Source organism: Pan troglodytes, chromosome 22, assembly GCF_028858775.2.
Source record: "Pan troglodytes isolate AG18354 chromosome 22, NHGRI_mPanTro3-v2.0_pri, whole genome shotgun sequence".
Classification (NCBI taxonomy): Eukaryota; Metazoa; Chordata; class Mammalia; order Primates; family Hominidae; genus Pan; species Pan troglodytes.
Genome location: NC_072420.2, coordinates 35,033,468 through 35,052,859, shown reverse-complemented (window position 1 = coordinate 35,052,859; position 19,392 = coordinate 35,033,468). Strand labels below are relative to the sequence as shown.

General features: G+C 45.8%; 1 protein-coding gene across 4 annotated transcripts in view; it reads right to left on the bottom strand.

Moving 5' to 3' along the window:
* Positions 1-19,392, bottom strand: part of LOC134809241 (uncharacterized) — a 227,986-nt gene that overhangs the window by 27,578 nt on the left and 181,016 nt on the right. The window contains exon 6 of one of the 4 annotated variants that reach the window (XM_063803543.1): positions 15,988-16,971. The exons of the other annotated variants lie outside the window; for them this stretch is intronic. Within the exon in view, the coding sequence (XP_063659613.1) occupies positions 16,951-16,971 (21 nt within the window). The 3' untranslated portion in view covers positions 15,988-16,950. Of the gene's footprint in view, positions 1-15,987; positions 16,972-19,392 lie in introns of those variants that run through there. 4 annotated transcript variants of the gene reach the window in all.

Here is a 19,392-nt window from a genome sequence, read left to right as displayed (position 1 = left end):
TTAAGTCACTCCCTATTTCTCCCCTGGCCCTTTCTCCTGGCTACCACTAACCTGCTTTCTGTGTCTGTGGATTTGCCTGTTTGGGACATTTCATATAAATAGAATCATATGTTTTGTGGGCCTTTGCATCTGGTTTCTTTCACTTAGCATAGTGTTTTCAAGATTCCTCCATCTGTAACATACATTGATACTTCACTCCCTTTTATGGTTAAATAATATGTTATTGTATGGATAGGATATACCACGTTTTGTTTATCTATTCATCTGTTGATGGACATTTGGGTTCCTTCCAACTTTTGGCTATTGTGAATGGAGATACTATAAACATTTATGCACATGTTTTTATTTGAACACCTGTTTTGATTGTAGGGGTATACAACCTGGAATTGTTGGCTCACATGGGAATTCTGTGTTTAAATTAGTGGGACACCACCAAACTCTTTTCCATAGTGACCATTTTACTTTCCCACCAGCAATGTTATAAGGGTTCTAATTTTTCCATATCCTCACCAACACTTATTTTCTCTTCTCTTTTTTTTTTTTTTTTTTTTTTTGAGACAGAGTCTCACTCTGTCGCCCAGTCTGGAGTGTGATGGCATGATCTCAGCTCACTGCAACTTCTGCCTCCTGGGTTTAAGCAATTCTTCTGCCTCGGCCTCCTGAGTAGCTTGGATTACAGGCACCCGCCACCACTCCCAGCTAATTTTTGTATTTTTTAGTAGAGATGGGGTTTCACCATGTTGGCCAGGCTGGTCTTAAACTCCTGACTGCAAGTGATCCACCCGCCTTGGCCTCCCAAAGTGCTGGGATTACAGGTGTGAGCCACCGCACCTGGCCATTTTCTCTTTTCTAAAAAAAAATTGTGGCCATCATCGTGGGTGTGAAGTGTTATCATACTGTTGTGGTTTGGATGTGTGTTTCCCTAATGACTAATGACATGGTGCATCTTTTTCATGTGCTTGTTGGCCATTTGTTTATCTTCCTTGTAGAAATGTCTATTCAAGTCTCTTTTTGCTGTTTTTCCGATGCATTTTAGGTCATTTACTAGCCAATGGGGTCTGGAAAAAGTAAAAAAAGAAAAAAAAGGCATGAAAGTGTGGGGTAGGGGAGGGTTGCAAATTCTAACTCACGGTGCAACCTGGATGTGCAGGAAATAAAGCCAAGTCCCTTGATTTTGTCTAAAACTTATCTGTCTTCTTTCTGGGTCTTTACTGCTGGTTAGTAGGAAAAAGAATTTTTAGTCCTATCTGCTTTATAACTTAGATCCTAAATTTAAACAGCTCTCGCAGTTATGTTCAGACTTTCTAGGAAAAACAAAACAAACACAAGTTATAAGTCACTGAAGTTTTTCTTCCCTGGCCCGAAGGTGGTCACAGCCTCTGAAAGTGTTGGGTGGTGGTGGGTTTGGAACCTCAAGGCAGAGAGGATGCCTGGGCCTCTGTGGTGCGGGGACTTCTGCCGCCGCCTCCTCCTCCTCCTGGGCCACGTCCTGACTTCTGATTGCATCTTGCCACACTGCAGATGGTGTTCCAGAGGCTGTGGCTGTGTGCTCAGTCTTTACTTGGCTCTGTCAGAGGCCTCCTATTTCCCAGGACTCTGCCTCCCCTTAGAGGGGAGTGACTTCCCTTGGATTCTCCTTGCCAAGATCCCACCCCAACCCCAGCCAGATCCTCAATTCCCCTGGGTCCTATGTTCACCACAGGTAAACAAAGGGCAGCTCAGGAAAGCTAAAGCCTGGGGGTCTTCCTGCAAGCCACCCTGCACCACCTCCATGTTTGCGTGGAGGAGCTAACCCCAGGGCTGCTGTAGCATCCTCCCAGAGCCCCAAAGAGGGAGCCAACAGAGGGACAGACGAAGCCTCTGATGGCTCAGACGAAGAATAATTCAGGAGGTGGTAACTAAACCACCTTGAAGGATGGGGGAAGCACATCGGGGTGAGATCTCTGCCTCTGATTCTCCTTAGCGCCCCACAGCAGTCTATTGCTTGGGTTGCCGGGGATAGGTGAAAGCCATGGGAGGTTGAAGGCAATACCTCAGGGGCAATTTCTCTCTGAATTAGAGGAAACATTCAAATGGCTGCCTTGAGCCCATCTCTATCATTGACCATGAAATCCCCCAACTTACTGCCGAAATGTACAGGGTCTACATTTGCAACCCCTCCTGCCAGTACTGCAGGCTCACAAGAAGGTATATTCCCCTCCCTAGCTCTTTGAAGCTAATTCTCCCACCTTTGCTCATAATTCCCTATCCCTCCATATTCAAGAACTGGACTTTAATCCCAGGAAGAGCACAAAGCAGAGAAGATGCCCCGCTCTGATCTGCAGAGAAGTGGCTGCTCACTTGGTTTGTTGCTGCTGGCTCTGAAAAGCAGAAACATCTGTGCCGTCCACTGCTCGATGAACATTCATGCCCTGAACTGCCTGTCTGTGGCCTGCAAAATCGCGGGCATGCAGAGATCTGTGTGATGAGGGGGAGAGGGACCAAATCTGCATCCCAGGGAGCCCCCCCATGGAGGGAAAAGAGGCTTGAAAAACAAGTAAAAAAGAATGCTCAAGAAGATACCATTTAAGTCTGAGAAAAAGACTTCTTGGAGCTAAAAGAAAACCTTCTTCTTTTTTTTTTTAATTTTAAAAAACTCAGAAAATGGACTGAAAAGAGGAGGATCACTGTTGGGCAGTGAATTTGAGGTTTAGAGGATCAAGTAGAGGAAGGAGTTCACGACATAAAAACACAAAGAGGGGGAACCCAGGAGGGAATGGTAAGAGACTTAAAGGACAAAACAAGAGGCATGACATACAAATAGCAAACGTTCCAGAAGGAAAGAGAGAAAGAAAGAGAGAACAGATGGAAGAGAAGTGCTATTTTAAAAAAAACAGACGAAAATTTCCCTGACCTGCCAGAAGACTTTAGATTGCATATTGAAAGGCCCAAGTCCCAGACAGGGTTATTTTTTAAATGACACACACCTAGACGTAACTTGGTGAAATCTCAGAATTCTAAGGAGAAAGAAAATTGTTTACCTGGGTGAGGGAGAGCGAAGGGTCGGGAGGGAAGTACAGCTTGTTCTGATTGCATCTTTGTGTTGTTCTGATGAGTACTGTGAAAATGAGTGCTCATTATTTTAAAATTTTTTAAGAAGAAATGTCATCAAAACGCCTTTCCATGATTTTCTTCTGCCAATAGCCCTCTTAGCCCAGCATCTACAGAAACTCGCCACCCCGGGCCCAGTGCCTTCCCATCCTGGTCCTCTGGCTCTGCTTCCTACACCTGGGCCCGACACCTTCAGACTGAGCACCTTCAGGACAGCCAGCGCTTCCTGGGCCTCGACTTGGAGCCTGGAACTGCGCTTGGTGTTGAAATGCAAACATGAACAAGGCTTGATTCCTGCCTTCAAGGAGCGTAGGGTCCTCAACCAGGTCACGTCTCTGGGCTTTGCTCTTTTTGCTCTTTGCTGATTCTCAGAGGCATTGATGGAACCAGAAAAATTCATGCACTTTTCCCCCATCAGCCTATCTGCCCCCTCCTCAGCTGTGAGGAAGGTGGCCTGACATTTTAAACTGTGGCTTCCATGGTGACTCCCGGATGCCACTTCCTGTGACCCAGCTGAGGTTCTTCTGCAACATGGTGGGGTCACTTGGCCTCCCCCGACCCAACCCACGTCCCTTCCCCTCTCCGTGTGCCCACCCTCCTCACATCTGTGCCCCACACCCTCGCCAGCCACACTGTAAGTGGGGATTTCTTTATTCCGAGGAACGTGTTCTATATTTGTATGCTGACTCACCTCTGGGGCTTGCTTTCCAAAGACAAGGGAAAACAGGCCCCTAAGGCAAGCTACCTTGAAGCAGGGTCGCCCAGGTGGGACAAAGGAGTGCTTGAGGTTAAGAACCAAAGAAAGAGGAGTGAAAACAGGGAACTCCCTGGATGGGAGGGTTTCCTCCCTTCTTCTCTGCTGTCTTTCTAGAAAGGGAAGAGAGTTGGAGATAGAGAAAGCCGTAAGAGAAGCCAGCAGGAGACGTGGCAGGCAGGAGAAGGGAGGCAACCCCATGGAAAGAGCTGCTGCCCCAGACACTGACCTGCAGTGCCAGGACCTGCCAGGGAACAGCCCGGGAGGGTTGCAAGTGATGCTCAGTAGACACTGAAATGCCACCACATGGGACAAGGTAGAGTTTCCCATCACCATATGTGGCTGAGAGCCAATGAATCTATGTGTCTGCAGGTGCTTGGCTGGACATGATGGTATCCTTCCTGGGTGCTCAGTGACTGAGTGACATCGGATACGCCTATCGGATACACCTTTAGCACAGGGTAACAAACACACACTCCCTGCTTGCTTGCCATCTGCCCCCAGGCCCCCTCACCACTTCAAAGCCCACCTCTGTGATTGCCCCTCCACCTCTCTGGTCAGAAACTGGCCGGGGCCTGTGGCTTGGGACTCTTCCTAACTCCAAAGCTTCTTCCCAATTCCAGAGGCTGAAAAACAAGACCATAGGCCACCTCTCCTTCCTGACCCCTGAGATACACAGCTAAGCTGGAGCAAAGGCCCCAGAGTCCCAAATGAGGAAATGCCAAGGAACCCCAGGGCAGCTCGAGGCCACGTTGCCAGCACTGGCCAAGGTCTCAGGCAGAGGATGTAAAGACGCAGGCTTTCCACGGAGAGTATCTTCAAGGATTTGCACTCCTGCCCAACTAACAAAAGCCCCAAAGTGCCGGCCCAGGGAGGGGAGGGGCAGCTTTCTGTTTAGTCTGGCAGTGACCAAACGGGCCTGCAAGAATCAGGAAGCTGCCTGGTATGGATTTCAAGGCCCCTGAGTCCTCATGTTTATCTTTAGGCTCAGTTCCAGGAGCTCAGCAATGTGTCCATTTCAAAATAATAATTACAATCGCCTGTCTTCTGTATGACGCAGACTTCGGAATCCATGTCAAAGTACAGTAGAACAAAACACCCTAGCGAAAGCAATTTCACCTGATGACTCTAGCGCACAAAGGGTGGAATTTATCATCATTATCAGAAAGCACGTAAGTCCCAAACACCTCAGTTAGAACAGGATGTGAACACGTTACAGTTGAAGGAGATAATTATGGAAATTCCAGAGCAGAATATTTTACAAAATTGGATGTTTCAGCTGGATCTGGTCATCAGACAATGGAAGGACCAGCATTCAGATATTTGATTACCTCCTGATGCTGAGGACTAGCTGAATATATTTGGTTCCGGAAATGTCCCAATGAAGCAAGAGAAAAATGGGAGAAAAGGCTGTGGCTGAGGCCAAGCCGTTCTCACAGCTGCAGAAATGAAAGACAAATCCCAGAGCACCCTCCACCCCACCCCCAGGCCCCACGTGGCTTTGAGAGACTGCATGAAGCAGAATTTAACAACAGCCTGTGCCAGGCATGGTGGCTCACGCCTGTAATCTCAGGACTTTGGGAGGCCGAGGTGGGTGGATCACTTGAGGTCAGGAGTTCAAGACCAGCCTGGCCAACATGGTGAAACCCTATCTGTACTAAAAATACAAAAATTAGCTGGGCATGGTGGTATGTTCCTGTAGTCCTAGCTACTTGGGAGGCTGAGGCAGGAGAATCGCTTGAACCCAGAAGGCGGAGGTTGCAGTGAACCAAGATGGCACCATTGCACTCCAGCCTGGGCAACAAAGCGAGACTCTGTCTCAAAAAAAAAAGAAAACAAACAAACAAACAAAAACACAACAGCCTGGCCAGTGAGCATAAGGCATTTGCAAAATCCCCAGGAAGACCCCTTTTGTTGGCCCATCCTACCCCTAAGGCACACCATCTCTGTCTCACTAACAATGAAAAACACCAAAGCAACCTTTCTGACCACTGGCACTGGGCACCCAGGCCCCGGGGCACCCGGTCACTTAGCTATCTGCTTTCCTGTGTCCTTATGAACGAACACCAACCTCCCAGCTTCACACTGACATTTCTGGCAGAATCAGCCTTATTATTCCACCTGAACCAACAAGAAACAAAGCCAGTCAAGACATTTGCCTATTGGCATTGCAAAGTTTTGAATGCCATCAGTCATGTGGAAAATGTTGAGCCGAGCCTGGCAGAGTCACCCAAGGCCTTCATGCAAACAACAAAAGGCTGCTGGGCACTTTGGAGCCCACGTGGAGGAGGAACCGCTCATCACAAAGCCAGGCACCGGCCTCCCCTGATGGCCCTAATGAGGACCAGGTGACCATGATGAATGCGACCATACTGTGTTTGTCAAGTCTGAGATTACTGCAAAGCCTGGAATGAATGAGTCTACAAACAAGCACATCTATCTGCCCAGAAGCTGGAAAGAATAGGATGTGGAGAAGGCGGGGGCTGGGGTGGGAGGTGTCATCAATTACTTGTGGTTCTCGGAGAGCCAAGGAATATGCTTGGAAGGACAACTTCTGAGTGCCTGGAGAAGTCTTTGGTCAGCACCCCCGGTCTTCTGGATAATATCAGAGTCTTTCAGATCATCCAAGCCAGGTCAGATGGAGGCAATATTGTGCAGTGGGCAAACTTTGCCTTTCTCTGTCCTTCTCCTAACTCTTGCCCATCTTCCTTCTGGTCTGTCTCACACACACACAACCCCACACACAAACGCACATACACACATGCACCAACAAGAACAGTTTAGGGTCTTCCCTTCTCTCCTGCCAAACCCTGTTCCTAGGAAATGATCTGATCACAGGTCAAATGTTAATATATTTCTATTATAATGGGAGTAAATGCCATCAGATAAAGGGTTGGAATTCTCACTGTGAAAACTAAAGAATGAGCTAGGAGCAGGAGGCAAGAATCATGCTGTGTCCAACAATGCTTTGGAGGAGGGTGCTGGGAGAGTCGCTCAGCTCTACCCCTAACTTGTTGGGGGTGCCTTGGGCATTGGGCTCCTTGTCTTGGCCTCAGTTTCCTCACTGGCATAAGGAGGGGCATGACTTAGGTGACTGCAGTGTTCCTCCGTTGGTACATAAAGAGTGAAATTTATCTAAGAATTCTCAGAATGCATTTTGGTCTCAAACACCTCAGTAAGAATAGGATGTGGACCAGGTGCAGTGGCTCATACCTGTAATCCTACCACTTTGGGAGGCTGAGGAGGGAGGATTGCTTGAGGCCAGGAGTTCGAGACCAGCCCAGACAATATAGGAAGACCCCACCTCTACAAAAAATTTAAAAATTAGCTGGGCATTGTGGTGTGTGCCTGTAGTCTCAGCTACTTGGGAGGCTGAGGCTGGAGGATCGCGTGAACCTAGGAGTTTGAGGCTACGGTGAGTTATGTATGATTGTACCACTGCACTCCAGCCTGGGTGACAGAGCAAGACCCTGTCTCAGGAAAAAAAAAAAAAAAAAAGGATGTGAAGACGTTATAGCTGAAAGAGACAATTAGGGAAATGACTAGACCATAATCTTTGCAAAATTGAGTGTTCAGAGAATGCACCTTCCTGTTTCTTGACCAGTCCATGGGCAGCAGGGCAGCAGGAGCTTCCTATGAGCTCCTGAGAAGTAACTGGGCATGTTCTTGGAGATGTGGAGATTCCATAGCTAGCCTGCTTCTCAGGCCCCAAGCGATATTGCTTTCCAGAGAGGCCAGCCTTGGAGATAGGATGGGCCCTAGGGGACAGGCCATTGTTTAAAAACAGTTGCATTCATGGTGCCCTTGGGAGCATTTTGGGGTCATATAGGCGGTTTGGTAGTATAGATGCTGGGGGTTCTCCATGTCCCTAGGGAAGCCACGGGAAAAATAGACTTCCCTGCCCAAATTCCTCAAGCATCCATTCAAGTCCTAACCCCTCCACGAGACATGCCCAGTCTCCTTAGCTCAGGTGCTCCCTGCTTTCTTCTTCTAGAGCTTTTTGCTGTGCCTGGCTCAGGTTTACCTCAGTGTACTCCCCTGCGGGGGCAACATTCACACTACAGTTTAGATAACTAACCTGGATGAAGGATGCCCCCTGCCACAGTGGGAGCCAGTGGCCCTGCCTTCTTTAAATTGTCCCCAAGCAATAGTGCACGTATCACAGGGCTCGACACTGCAGACAGTTTCGGTTTGCTCATGGTCTTACTCCTGTCCCCAACAGCGCCTCAGTCCTGTCACAGCAGGAGGCTCAGCTCCCTCGCCTGCAGCTTCTCTCTTTGAGCCTTGCACACCCTGTTGACTTGACCAGACTAGAAGTCTGGGCCACAAATGACCATTCCTTGTTATTCATAAGCTTTGTGGGTTTTTGTTTTTTTTTTCATATGAGAGGCATTTGGGTGTCTGGGAAAGAGTTTTTAAAACAACTTTTTATAGCTAATGAAGAATTTTTAAATATCACTTAGAACAAAAGGCCTCTTTGAAGCCCAGTCCCCAGAACATTGTCACAATGGACTCCCTGTTTACTGGCTACAAATTGTTTACTTTGCTACAAATTGAATGCAGAGAGAGGGCTTTGGGGGCGTAGGGCTGCATAGATCTCAGCCTCGAAAAGAATTCAAGGAACCTCAGGCCCATTCCACATGCTCCACCTCAACTATGCGCTAAGGAATGGTGTTGTGTTTGGCATGGTTCCCCATCAGCTCCGATCTGGCCCTGGTGCACAGTGGGCGCGAACGGGTCTCTCATTATAACTCTGGAGTTTAGGTTCTAGGCTGAAGGAAATTAACGGAACCATTCAATACTTTTGACCTATAGGGAGGACTGATGAGTTAGTATGGGATGGAAGGAAGGGGTGCAGGAAGGAGAGAGACATGCTCTGTCCTCCTGGCCTCATGTGGGTGCTCTTACCTTTAAACCTCCCCTGCCCCAGGCCTGGCTTCTGAGAGGGGATCTAATGACACTTAATGACCGCCTTAGTCCCATTTTTCTCCTTAGTTCATCCTACTTGCTGTCTGAAAGGGACTGAATTGTATCCCTGAACCCCACCCCTCCCATTTTATATGTTGAAGCTCTAACCCCAAGTAACTCAGCATGTGACTATATTTAGAGAAAAGGCCTTTAAAGAGGTGATTAAGTTAAAATGAGGTCTTTAGGGTAGGCCCTAATCCAATCTGACTGGTGTCCTTATAAGAGGAAAATTGGACACACAGAGACACACCTGGGATACACACAGACGGCCACCTGCCAGCCAAGGTGAGAGGCCTCAGGGGAAACCAGTCCTCCTTTCAACAGGTGATCCTGGACTTCTAGCCTCCAAGACTATTAGGCAATCAGTGCCTGATCAGTGCCTGTTGTTGAAGCCACTCGGTCTGTGATACTTTGTTATGGCAGCCGGAGCAGACCAAGACACTGCGTAAGATCAGAGATTCTGACTCTCTCCAAGCTTTAGTTTCCTGGTCTATAAAATAGGAATATTATCTGTAATTCACAGGCTCTTGTAACGGTTAAGTGTGACAGGGCACATGGCACAGGATCTGTGCACAGAGCAGGTACAGGCTAAATAATTATGATGATTAAAATTGTCGTTACTGCTATTAGAGACCAATGGATGTTCATACATTGCTTACAGATCTGTACCAAATGCCATCCCCAAAGTCTCTCCATTGATTCAATGAATAAGTACCAAAGAATTTAGTGTTTTGGATAGCCCTGGAGATTCTACACTCTCTCTGGGCCACTGTGTCACACAACTCTGGAGGGCACTCTCAGAGGTGTGTTGCCCCTAAACCAATTCCCCCTTCATGGCTTTACATCCTCACCAATTTTAAAGCAGGATTGCTCTCAATTGGTCATTGTCAGCTTCCAATGGCCGGCCACTCCGCTCCTCATCTGCAAGGCCCTCCTCTTCTTGGCAAAACTTCTTGAACCACCACTGCTCTGTACATTCCTTGGCAGTTCCTGGGCCAAAAGCATTGCTGATGTTTCCAGTTTTCTCCACTGCTTTATGACCCGTTTTGAACTCAAATAAGAAAATCACTCAAATTTGCTTTTTGTCTAACATCATTTCCATAGTCTAAAATAAACATAAACAGCAAGTAATGTCATTAGCAAAAAAAAAGTGAGAAATGCCCATTAAAATGATGTATAACATAACTACATTTATTTAAGAATATATTCCAATGTTAAACAGCAAGTTCCAATAATGCAAAAATGGCAATTCCTTTTGCAGTCACCTAATAGCTTCCAAGAAGCAGAAGAAAGAAGCAGTGATCCAGGTTGATTGCCCCGGTCCAGTCCTGGCCCCCACACTTATTCTCTATGTGGTTTTGGGCAACTTACTGAACCTTTCTGTGCCTCGGATGCCGCATCTACAAAATGGAGATGATAATGGTACCTTCCTGCTACAGAGCTTCTGAGGATGAAGTGGGATCTTGTTAAGCACAGAACAAGCATTGCCATCATTATTTGCATTCATGTGGTCCCAAGGAAATATCCTTTCTCTTAGAGGTAACATTTTAGTATGAGGCTCTTAAAAGTGGAAATCACTAGTTTAAGAGCCAAAGAAGTATATCTCTAACAGTGGAATCGCAAGCACTGTGGAAGGCCAAGGGTCCTTCCTTGCATCCTCCAAATCATATCCCCCAGGCAGCTGCCCACATGTGCTGGCCACACTGAGGAGCCCAAGGAACAGCCTCATGAGCTGGTTTTCGCAAAGTGGCCAGTCACCTCTCACCAACACTGAACTCAAGGTTTTAATTCATTAGATATGCAGTGGGGGTTCCTATGCTGTTTAAATCAGCTCAGTGAAAGACTTACCTCTGCAGTGGAGACCATCATCTCAGAAATGTAACAAAAGAGAGGCTGGGTCCCTGGCCTCAGGCCTACAGAATGAGAGGGGAATTGCGTGGTGGGAGAATGAACAGCTCTGGGGGTTTTGCCGTGCACAGTTGGAGCTGTTACCAGCCCAGATCACGACGCCTTGTTTATTGATTTCACAGGCTCACAGACCATAATATGATGAATATCACTTTTCCGCTGGGGCGAAAGTCACACAGCCAAGGAAGCGAGGCAATCATCCAGAAAACAGAAATGTTTTTGTCTGAGTGTGCCATTGGAGACACTGAAAAACAAGCTCTTCAGGTAATTACCGAACTTCAGCAAAGTGAGGCTCTTGGGTGAATTATCTGCATAATTGCCTTCGCTCTCCAGTTAGTCCATGAAGACGTGATCTCGGCAAATCACCCACTCACCTAAGCCAGTACATTTGAAGTTGGGCAACAATAGTAATGATGATGCCGATTTAAGAAACGAAGAACCAGGCTCTGCTGAGCAGCAGAGGCTGCCGCAACTGCTTGATGTTTACGGACTTGTATTTAAGGACAATTCCTTTGGCAGTGGGTTTGATGAATGTTTTTTACGCTATGTCTACAATAATGCTGGAAGTTGTAATTCTCACCTTGAGGATCGTCTTGGTCCCCCAGTCAAGCTTGTCATCTTAGATGCCTTTCCATGGTCTCCTGTACCCTCACTCCTGGGGGTGTCCGCAGCAGGCCTGTTCCTGAGGCAAGCCTTCTGGGCTGTTTTGACCAAACTGGACGCCATCTTGTAAAATCGGCAAGCTTGCATGGAGACACCCTTCCTGTCCCTGCCCTCTGCTGGCCAGTCAGAGTTAAACTCCTTGGGCGTCCAGAGCACTCGAGCACCTCTCTGCCTCTCTTAAACCCCTCACCACCATCAGGATCCCAATAGGAAACATGTGGCATGGCAAAACGAGATCACTCAATGATGGAATAATTACAAAAATAGGAGGGAGTGTAGCGAAACCACCTGGGGTGGTGCAGGATACCAGGGTTAGTAGTGTCGGCGCTGTTATGAATCCATACAGAAGAGACAAGGAATGTGAAATACCCAAACATGGTATGGGAGGGTCACGCACAGCAGGCCACCTTGAGAGGAGCAGTGAGGGACACAGCCAGCCTAAACCACTTTGCGGGAAGGGACCAGCCCTTGACACCTCCTGCCTGCCTCTGATCTCACATTGGGCACCCCACTAGCTGAACCCAACCAGAAGGCAGAGTCTCCATGATCCCATACATGCATCTACACAGGGCAGGCTCCCAGGGCAGAGAACAGGGGCACCAAGCAGATGTAGGAGGGTAGAGAGAAGATATGCAGCAAGCATAGAAATCAAAATTCAACTATGAAAAGGATCCCAGCTGAGAAGTTCAGAGTTAAATTTCCTTGGATGTTGTAGCCAGTACACCCTACATCCTAAGAAGAGCCAATTGATATAAAACCTAGAGCTTGCTTCCTTGACTAGGCTGAGATCATGCTTTTACTTTGGGTCTGATAAATTATCATAACCCTAGTGATACAGTTTGGATTTGTGTTCCCACCCAAATCTCATGTCAAATTGTAATCCCTGATATTGGAGGAGGGGCCTGGTGGGAGGTGATGGGATCATGGGAGTGGAGTTCCCCCTTGCTGTTCTTGTGATAATGAGTGAGTTCTCACAAGATCTGGTTGTTTAAAAGTGTGTGGCACCACCCCCTTTGCCCTCTTCCTCCTGTGCCAGCCATGTAAGATGTGCCTGCTTCCCCTTCACCTTCTACCATGATTGTAAGTATCCTGAGGCCTCCCAGCCATGCTTCCTGTACAGCGTGCAGAAATGTGAGCCAATTAAACGTCTTTTCTTTATAAATTACCCAGTCTTAGGTAGTTCTTTATGACAATGCAAGAACAGACTAATACACCTAGGAAGGTATGGAAATTTTTGTCTTATATAGTCACTGCAAGTTCAGGATCAGAAAAGCATAAAAATTAGTAAAAATATAATGAAAAAAATCAGGACCAAATACTAGTACCTTTATAATTGTTTTAAATGTAACTGTAATGAAGTTTCATTATCATTGTGATAATATCCAAATGGTTTGAAGCATGTAAATGAATCCAATATATTAGACTTGCGAGTTGAATTGAGTGATTAGAAAAATTTTATTAAAGAAGTTTGTAATTAATGTTTAAATACTGAGGAATTTTTAAATTTGTAAATTCATAAGTTTTATTAGTTGGGTGTGTTTAAATTTTTAGAACAATATTTAATAGGCTTATGGGATTAATAAGTTATGCATTAAATTAAGTATACATAGTATGAGTATTGGTCAAAGCCCTTGGATGTCCACAAGGGTGTGTTGATGTTACTATGGACCTAATGACATAGGGTCCAACCCAAGCATCATCATGTCTGTGAAGATTTCATTGTTCCCTGTGGGGATTTCTCATCTCTCAATTCTTTAGCTGCTTAGACCCTTTTGGGGGGTTCCTGCTGCAAAAGCAAGTTTTTGCTGTTTGTTATTTGGGGTGTTTATACCTTGAATCCCAAGGCTGTTAAGTCTTTGGGAGATAAGCATGCCCCCTGAAACAGTCTTCACTTCTTTTCCATTTTCCATTTCTCCAGGCTCAATATTAGACACATATTATCTCCAGGCTCAATATTAGACACATATTAAGGACTCGTGTATGACACGAGCCCGTCTTTTGAGGAGCCTTCAACCCTGTTAACAGAATTCATCAATGTTTTAAAAAGCTTGTTTTTAAAAGTTTGATGCATTCCTACTCTGTGTCCAATGCTACAACAGGCCCTGGGGACACAGCAGTGAAGGAAACAAGGTCTCTGCCCCTTAGCAGGTCACAGCCTACGCACTATCTCACAGAACTACAATTCTGAGCAACTTGTCCTTAGTGAGATGTGCACGCATGACAGTAAGTGCTACAGGACTTGAGAAGGAAGCCATTACTGAGTGACAGTGGCAGAGTGGCAGGGTAGACCTTAGGGAGTCAAGAGGGTGGAGGTGGAAGATGTATTCTTATTCCACATAGTAAGAGAGGTAGACATTGATTTCTGTTCTGGCTATGTCATGTGTGAGCCACCATCCATTAGGGATACTGCTGAGAATAGAACCCTACAGAGGTGATGTGGGGAGACCAGAGCAGAGTGAAGACACCCTTGGAATTTCAGAGTGTCACCGGTTGAGGATAGATTCATGAGTCGCATCAAAATAATATTAAGTATTAAAAGTAGTATTTTAAATTCTAGACATTAATTCTAGACATTCCTTTCTGCTCACCAACTTCTCCCATTCTATAAATGAGGGCATTGCAAAGTTAGGACTTTTCTATCTGATACAGCCAAGGTTGGGGTGATATGGAGATGTACAAAGGGGAGGGTGGAGAGCAGCAATAGGAAGGACAGAAGTGCCGGAAGAGTGTGGGGAATCTTTCTTAGGAAAAACTACTTCTGAGGATTCCTGAAAGGGCTCAAGCCTTGGAGGGTGTCTCTACGCTCTATGCCAGCCATGAGTACTAGAGAAGCAAAAACTGGGGGGCACATGTCCAGGAGGACAATTCAATAATGTTTCAACTTCCCTGCATGCACATCAGCGCTGAGAGTAGCCAGATGTCTCCCAGGTGCCCAAAGTTGCACAGAAGCAATAGAGAGCGTGCCAGCTCTTAGAAGCTTTCAGGGCCCCGGGAGGATGCTGCGTTGACATACGTTGCTGAGGACAGGGACCTGACAAGAATGACAGAAGCCTCAGGGTGCACCAGGGTGCATGGAAGACAATGAATGGTAACCTGGTGCCAGCCTCCTGCTCCCCAACCCCCAGAAATCATCAGCATTCCAGGGGAAGGGAGAACAGGGCAGGGAGGAAGAATCTGAGATGACTCTGGGTTCACCAACATTTTAGTTTTCACCATGTAGCACAGTAAGAGCTTGTAACAGAATGTAAAATTGGTTATTTTAAAAATTAAAATAATGAACATTTCTGAGTTCATGACCTGAGATTTGTGCCACATATTTAAGACTAAAAGGAAAAAGTAGAGACACTGAAACAGACATAAGAAGGTAAGACAAAAGCCAGGAGAGGGATATGGATGTCACAGAAGTCAGAGGAGGAAAGAAATTCCTGAAGCATGGGTGGCGGTCTGGGATGCCAAATGCCACAGGGCCAGGGATGAGCCACAGTGTCTATGTCGTGAGAAATGAGGCAGTGGGCTTTCAAGGGACAGAGGCCATAAATACTAACAGTCAATGCTTCTCTAGACTCTACCAGCTGCCTCTGTCTGCAACTTGTCATGCATCTTGAACTTGAGGAGATATGGGGGCATGCACTTTTTTTTCAGGGAATCTGCCACTCTTGCTCACAGACCATTTAGCCCTTTTTCGAGCCTGATACAGGCTCACGATCAGCAAATGTGACCAGACACAGAACATACATTTATAAGCATTGATGAAGAGGATTCAGCCCAGTTTCATGGTCCTAGAGAACTTCTAGTCATCATGATCCATCAAGACCAGTATGGGAAGCTGCCTAAATGCAATGCTTTAAAGTGGAAGGTGCAAAGGGAGGTCAAGTAAGCCTAGGACAGTCATTAACTGATCCTGCACTGTGACCAGATTTGGTCATTGTGTTGATCAGGCCAATGAATACACCCAGGTCGAATGTCAAACAGACACCCATTGACTGTCTGTATAACATTGGAAAAATCACTTACTTCCCTCGGTCTTCTCTTTCGTAAAGGAGCCATTCTGCATTCTCAGAGACTTATTCTGCTCTCCCATCTTCAGTGCTTGGGAGCTGTCTGTTGGTGTATTATTGTTGAGTCCAAGGTACTATAACCATTGATTCCCAGACCATAAAGAAATGTTTTCCAGTTGGCGTGGGTTTGGTAAAATGAAAATTCCTATGCACTGCCTGGGGAATGTGATTCTGGAGGAAAATTTGGCAATAAGTATCAAAAGCCTTGATGATATCATACCTCTGACTCAGCAAACCCCTTTCTAGACATTTATCTAGGACAGGGGTGTCCGATCTTTGGGCTTCCCTGGGCCACATTGGAAGAAGAATTGTTCTGGACCACGCATAAGATACACTAACACTACTGATAACTGATGAGCTAAAAAAATAAAAAATAAAATTAAAAACCTCATAATGTTTTAAGAAAGTTTACAAATTTGTGTTGGGCTGCATTCAAAGCCATCCTGGGCTGCATATGGGCTGCGGGCCATGGATTGGACAAGCTTGAGCTAGGAAATCATCATGGATATATGAAAACATATGAATAATCATGGACATATGAAAACATGACAAGGGTGGATGTTTATTGCTATGCTGTAGACAGTAAGGGAAAACTGGAGACAACCTAAATGTCCAACAATAGGAGATAATTACAAAATTATGACACATTCATACAACAGAATACTATGCATAAAATTATACTGTAGATGACTATTTAATGACATGGGTAAATGTGTACACTATGATGATGCAGGGCAGGGGTTACAATGAGATCTGATCTTTGGAACATCATTTGTTCCATTTATATGAATAAATATAACGGAAAGGATGTGGCCTAAATGTTAACAATGCTGTCCTCTAGGTGTTGAGGTTAGAGGTCATTTTAATTTTGTTCTTTGTGCTTCTCTATGTTTTCTGCAATGAATGTGAACTATGTCTGTAATCAAGGTTTTAAATATATATTTTTATATAGGGCATTTTGCACACAGCCCCTTTTTATATTCTGATGCCAATGAATCCTTCAAAAATGTTTCAGTAAATGTTCAAGACCAGCCTGGCCAACGTGGCAAAACCCCTTCACTACGAAAAATACAAAAATTATCCAGGCATGGTGGCATGCACCTGTTGTAGTCCCAGCTCCTTGGGAAGCTGAGGCAGAGAATCACTTGAACCCGGGAGTCAGAGGTTGCAGTGAGCCGAGATTGCACCACTGCACTCCAGCCTGGGTGACAGAGACTCTGTCTCAAAAAAAAATATATATATATGTATACACACACACACACACACACACATATATATGTGTATATATATATACACACTTGTATGTATGTATGAGTAAATGCTTCATCAACAAAGGGCGTTTTGTTTCTGTCTGGCTCTGAATCTTTTGGAACGTGGTTTATTTGATGTTGGGGAACTTTAGGTGAGTTCTTTCCAGATACTTGGGATGTTTTCAGTAGAGAATGGTGAGAGTAGCTGAAGGTCATTGCGTTTGATTGAAGGACGGAGGGAAATGAGTTTCGTGGTAGTTCATACTCTTCTTCTCTTCACCTGTAATGCAAACAGTCTACAATCAAGTTTACAATAATAATTATCAGCTATACAAACAGAAGCCAGAGTAGGTATCTGTCCAGGAAGGTTGCATAGCTGATGATGTTTTTGTAAATAAAATTAAAAAGCGTTATTTCTACATGCCAGCCACGGAAATAGTTCTCCTCTCTAATGGATTGTTGGCTTTTTGCATCCCAAGATGTTAAAATGTAATTGTTATAGAAGAAAAAAAAGAGGTGAACACTTTGTAACTGCCTTCTACTTTCTAAGACCCAATTAGTTAAAAAATAATGAGCAGCCTCTCTGCCAGTGACCTTGTACTAAAAATCCTGGAAAATATAAAGACATGCTGTTCCAGTTATCTCACGCTATGTGACAAAAAATTTCAAAACTCAGTGGTCTTCAACAATGATTTTATTATGTTCTGCATTCTGTGGATCAAAAATTTGAATAGGACTCAGCAGTGATCATCTGTCTGTGATCTGTGATGGTCTTGATCATCAAGATTTGATCCATGATGGTGTTGAAGCTGGACTCACCTGTAGGCTCTTCACCTCTGGACTGGGTTGACTGAAGGCCTGAGTTTGGTTGGGACTGGTGGCCAGAGCACCTACACATGACCTCTCTACATGGCTTGGGCTTCCTCACAACATGGTGGTTGGATTCCAAGAGGGGGCATCTGAGAGGAAGTGTCTAGGAAAAGCAGCAGAAGTTGCATGGCCTTGCCTCTTCTAGCTTCAGAAGTCATGCAGCATCTCTTCTCCTGCATTCTTTTGGTAACAAGCAAATCACCAATTCTAGTCCAGATTCAAGGGGAGAAGAATTTGACTCCACCTCTTGGTGGCAGGGTGGTATCTCTTGATGGCTCCTCATTGCAGATGACCACAGATGTGAGATGTGTTGCATGTGTCTTTGGTGCAAGGCCTTCTTGACAGTAACAGTTGCTCCTGAACTTCTTGTGGCTGTTAAGATGTGGTTATATTGGCCAGGCATTACCAGAGCTTCTAATTTTTCAGGAGAAGCCTGCAAAAATGTTGATTTTTATCTGAAATCTCTCTTTTTATAATGTTGGCAATTGTATTCATTCATTTTGCATTGTTATAAGGGAATACCTGAGGCTGGGTAATTTATAAAGAATAGAGGTAATTTGGCTCACAGTTTTGCAGGCTGTACAAGCATGGTGCCGGCTTCTGCTTTAGTCAAAGACCTCAGGAAGCTTCCACTAATGTCGGAAGCCAAAGGAGAGCATTCCTGTCACATGGTGAGAGAGGGAGCAAGAAGAGAGCAGAGAAGGTGACAGGCTCTTCTAGCAACCAGATCTCCTGTGATCTCATCAGCAAGAACTCTCGCATCACCTTGGAAAGGGGATCGGGCTCATTCATGAGGGATCCGCCCCTATGACCCACACACCTCTTACATTGGGGATCACATTTCAAATGTGAGGTTTGGTGGAGACAAACATCCAAACCACATCAGCAAGTAACTCCAAACATTCTAAGGATGCTTCCAAGCTATTGGCCAATGTCACTTCTTCCATAAAGTTTCCACTTAATTCCTTATTAGAGTACCTATGCTTTCTTTAAGTGGTGGCACTTTTCTTTACCCTATTCTTTTCAACTTTTGGTATGGAATGTGAAGGAGAAAAGGTGAGAAATAGAGTGTCACTTAGAGAGGGAGTCAATGCCGGGAGCAAGGTGAGGATGACATTGATGGTTCTAGGAAAGAAGCAAGGGAAGGACCAGGGTTTTAGAAGAAGAGCATGACAGGGCAGGGGGAGGTCATTCCTGACTAGGAGAGAGGCTGTGTCTGCTTCTCTGAAGGGGAAGGAGGGAGGAGAAAAAGTGTGCACAGGAGGGCTTGTCCAATAGGAAACAACACTGTTGAGCACAGATTATGAGCCAGGCATTATCCTGGGTGCTCTCTAAGCACTGGGGACATCAGTACATGCATCATGATCCCTCATGGGGCTTCTAACCTTTTAGTGGGTTGCACTATCTTCTAGTGGGCCCAGGTGTCTGCTGAGAATAAGATGGGAGGTGGTAACTGCCCAGAGGGCCCAGGGGAGCCCTGGAGGCAGGAGTAACCGCCATGGGCAGTGAACTAGGAGCTCTCTGGAGTTGATCATCAGTTGTGCAGAAATTCCAGCCTTGCAAACAGGCACCCATGAGGAAAGTCCTTCTGAGGCTTGGAAGGAGGGACCTGCTAACATTTAAGGTGCTCCTGAGTTGAGGATTAAGGACAGAGAAGGCCAATGGAGTGAGCTGTGTGTGGCCTTTAAATGGTGGGGCTCCAGGAGAGCTCAGGGTGGGGACAGACCCTCTAGGGCACCGGTTTCTCACGGGAGGTTTAGTGGAACAGCTGTGACACAGCCCAGAGGCCGTGCCCATCTGCAAGCTGTGTCAAGGGCCAGTGTTGTGCCTG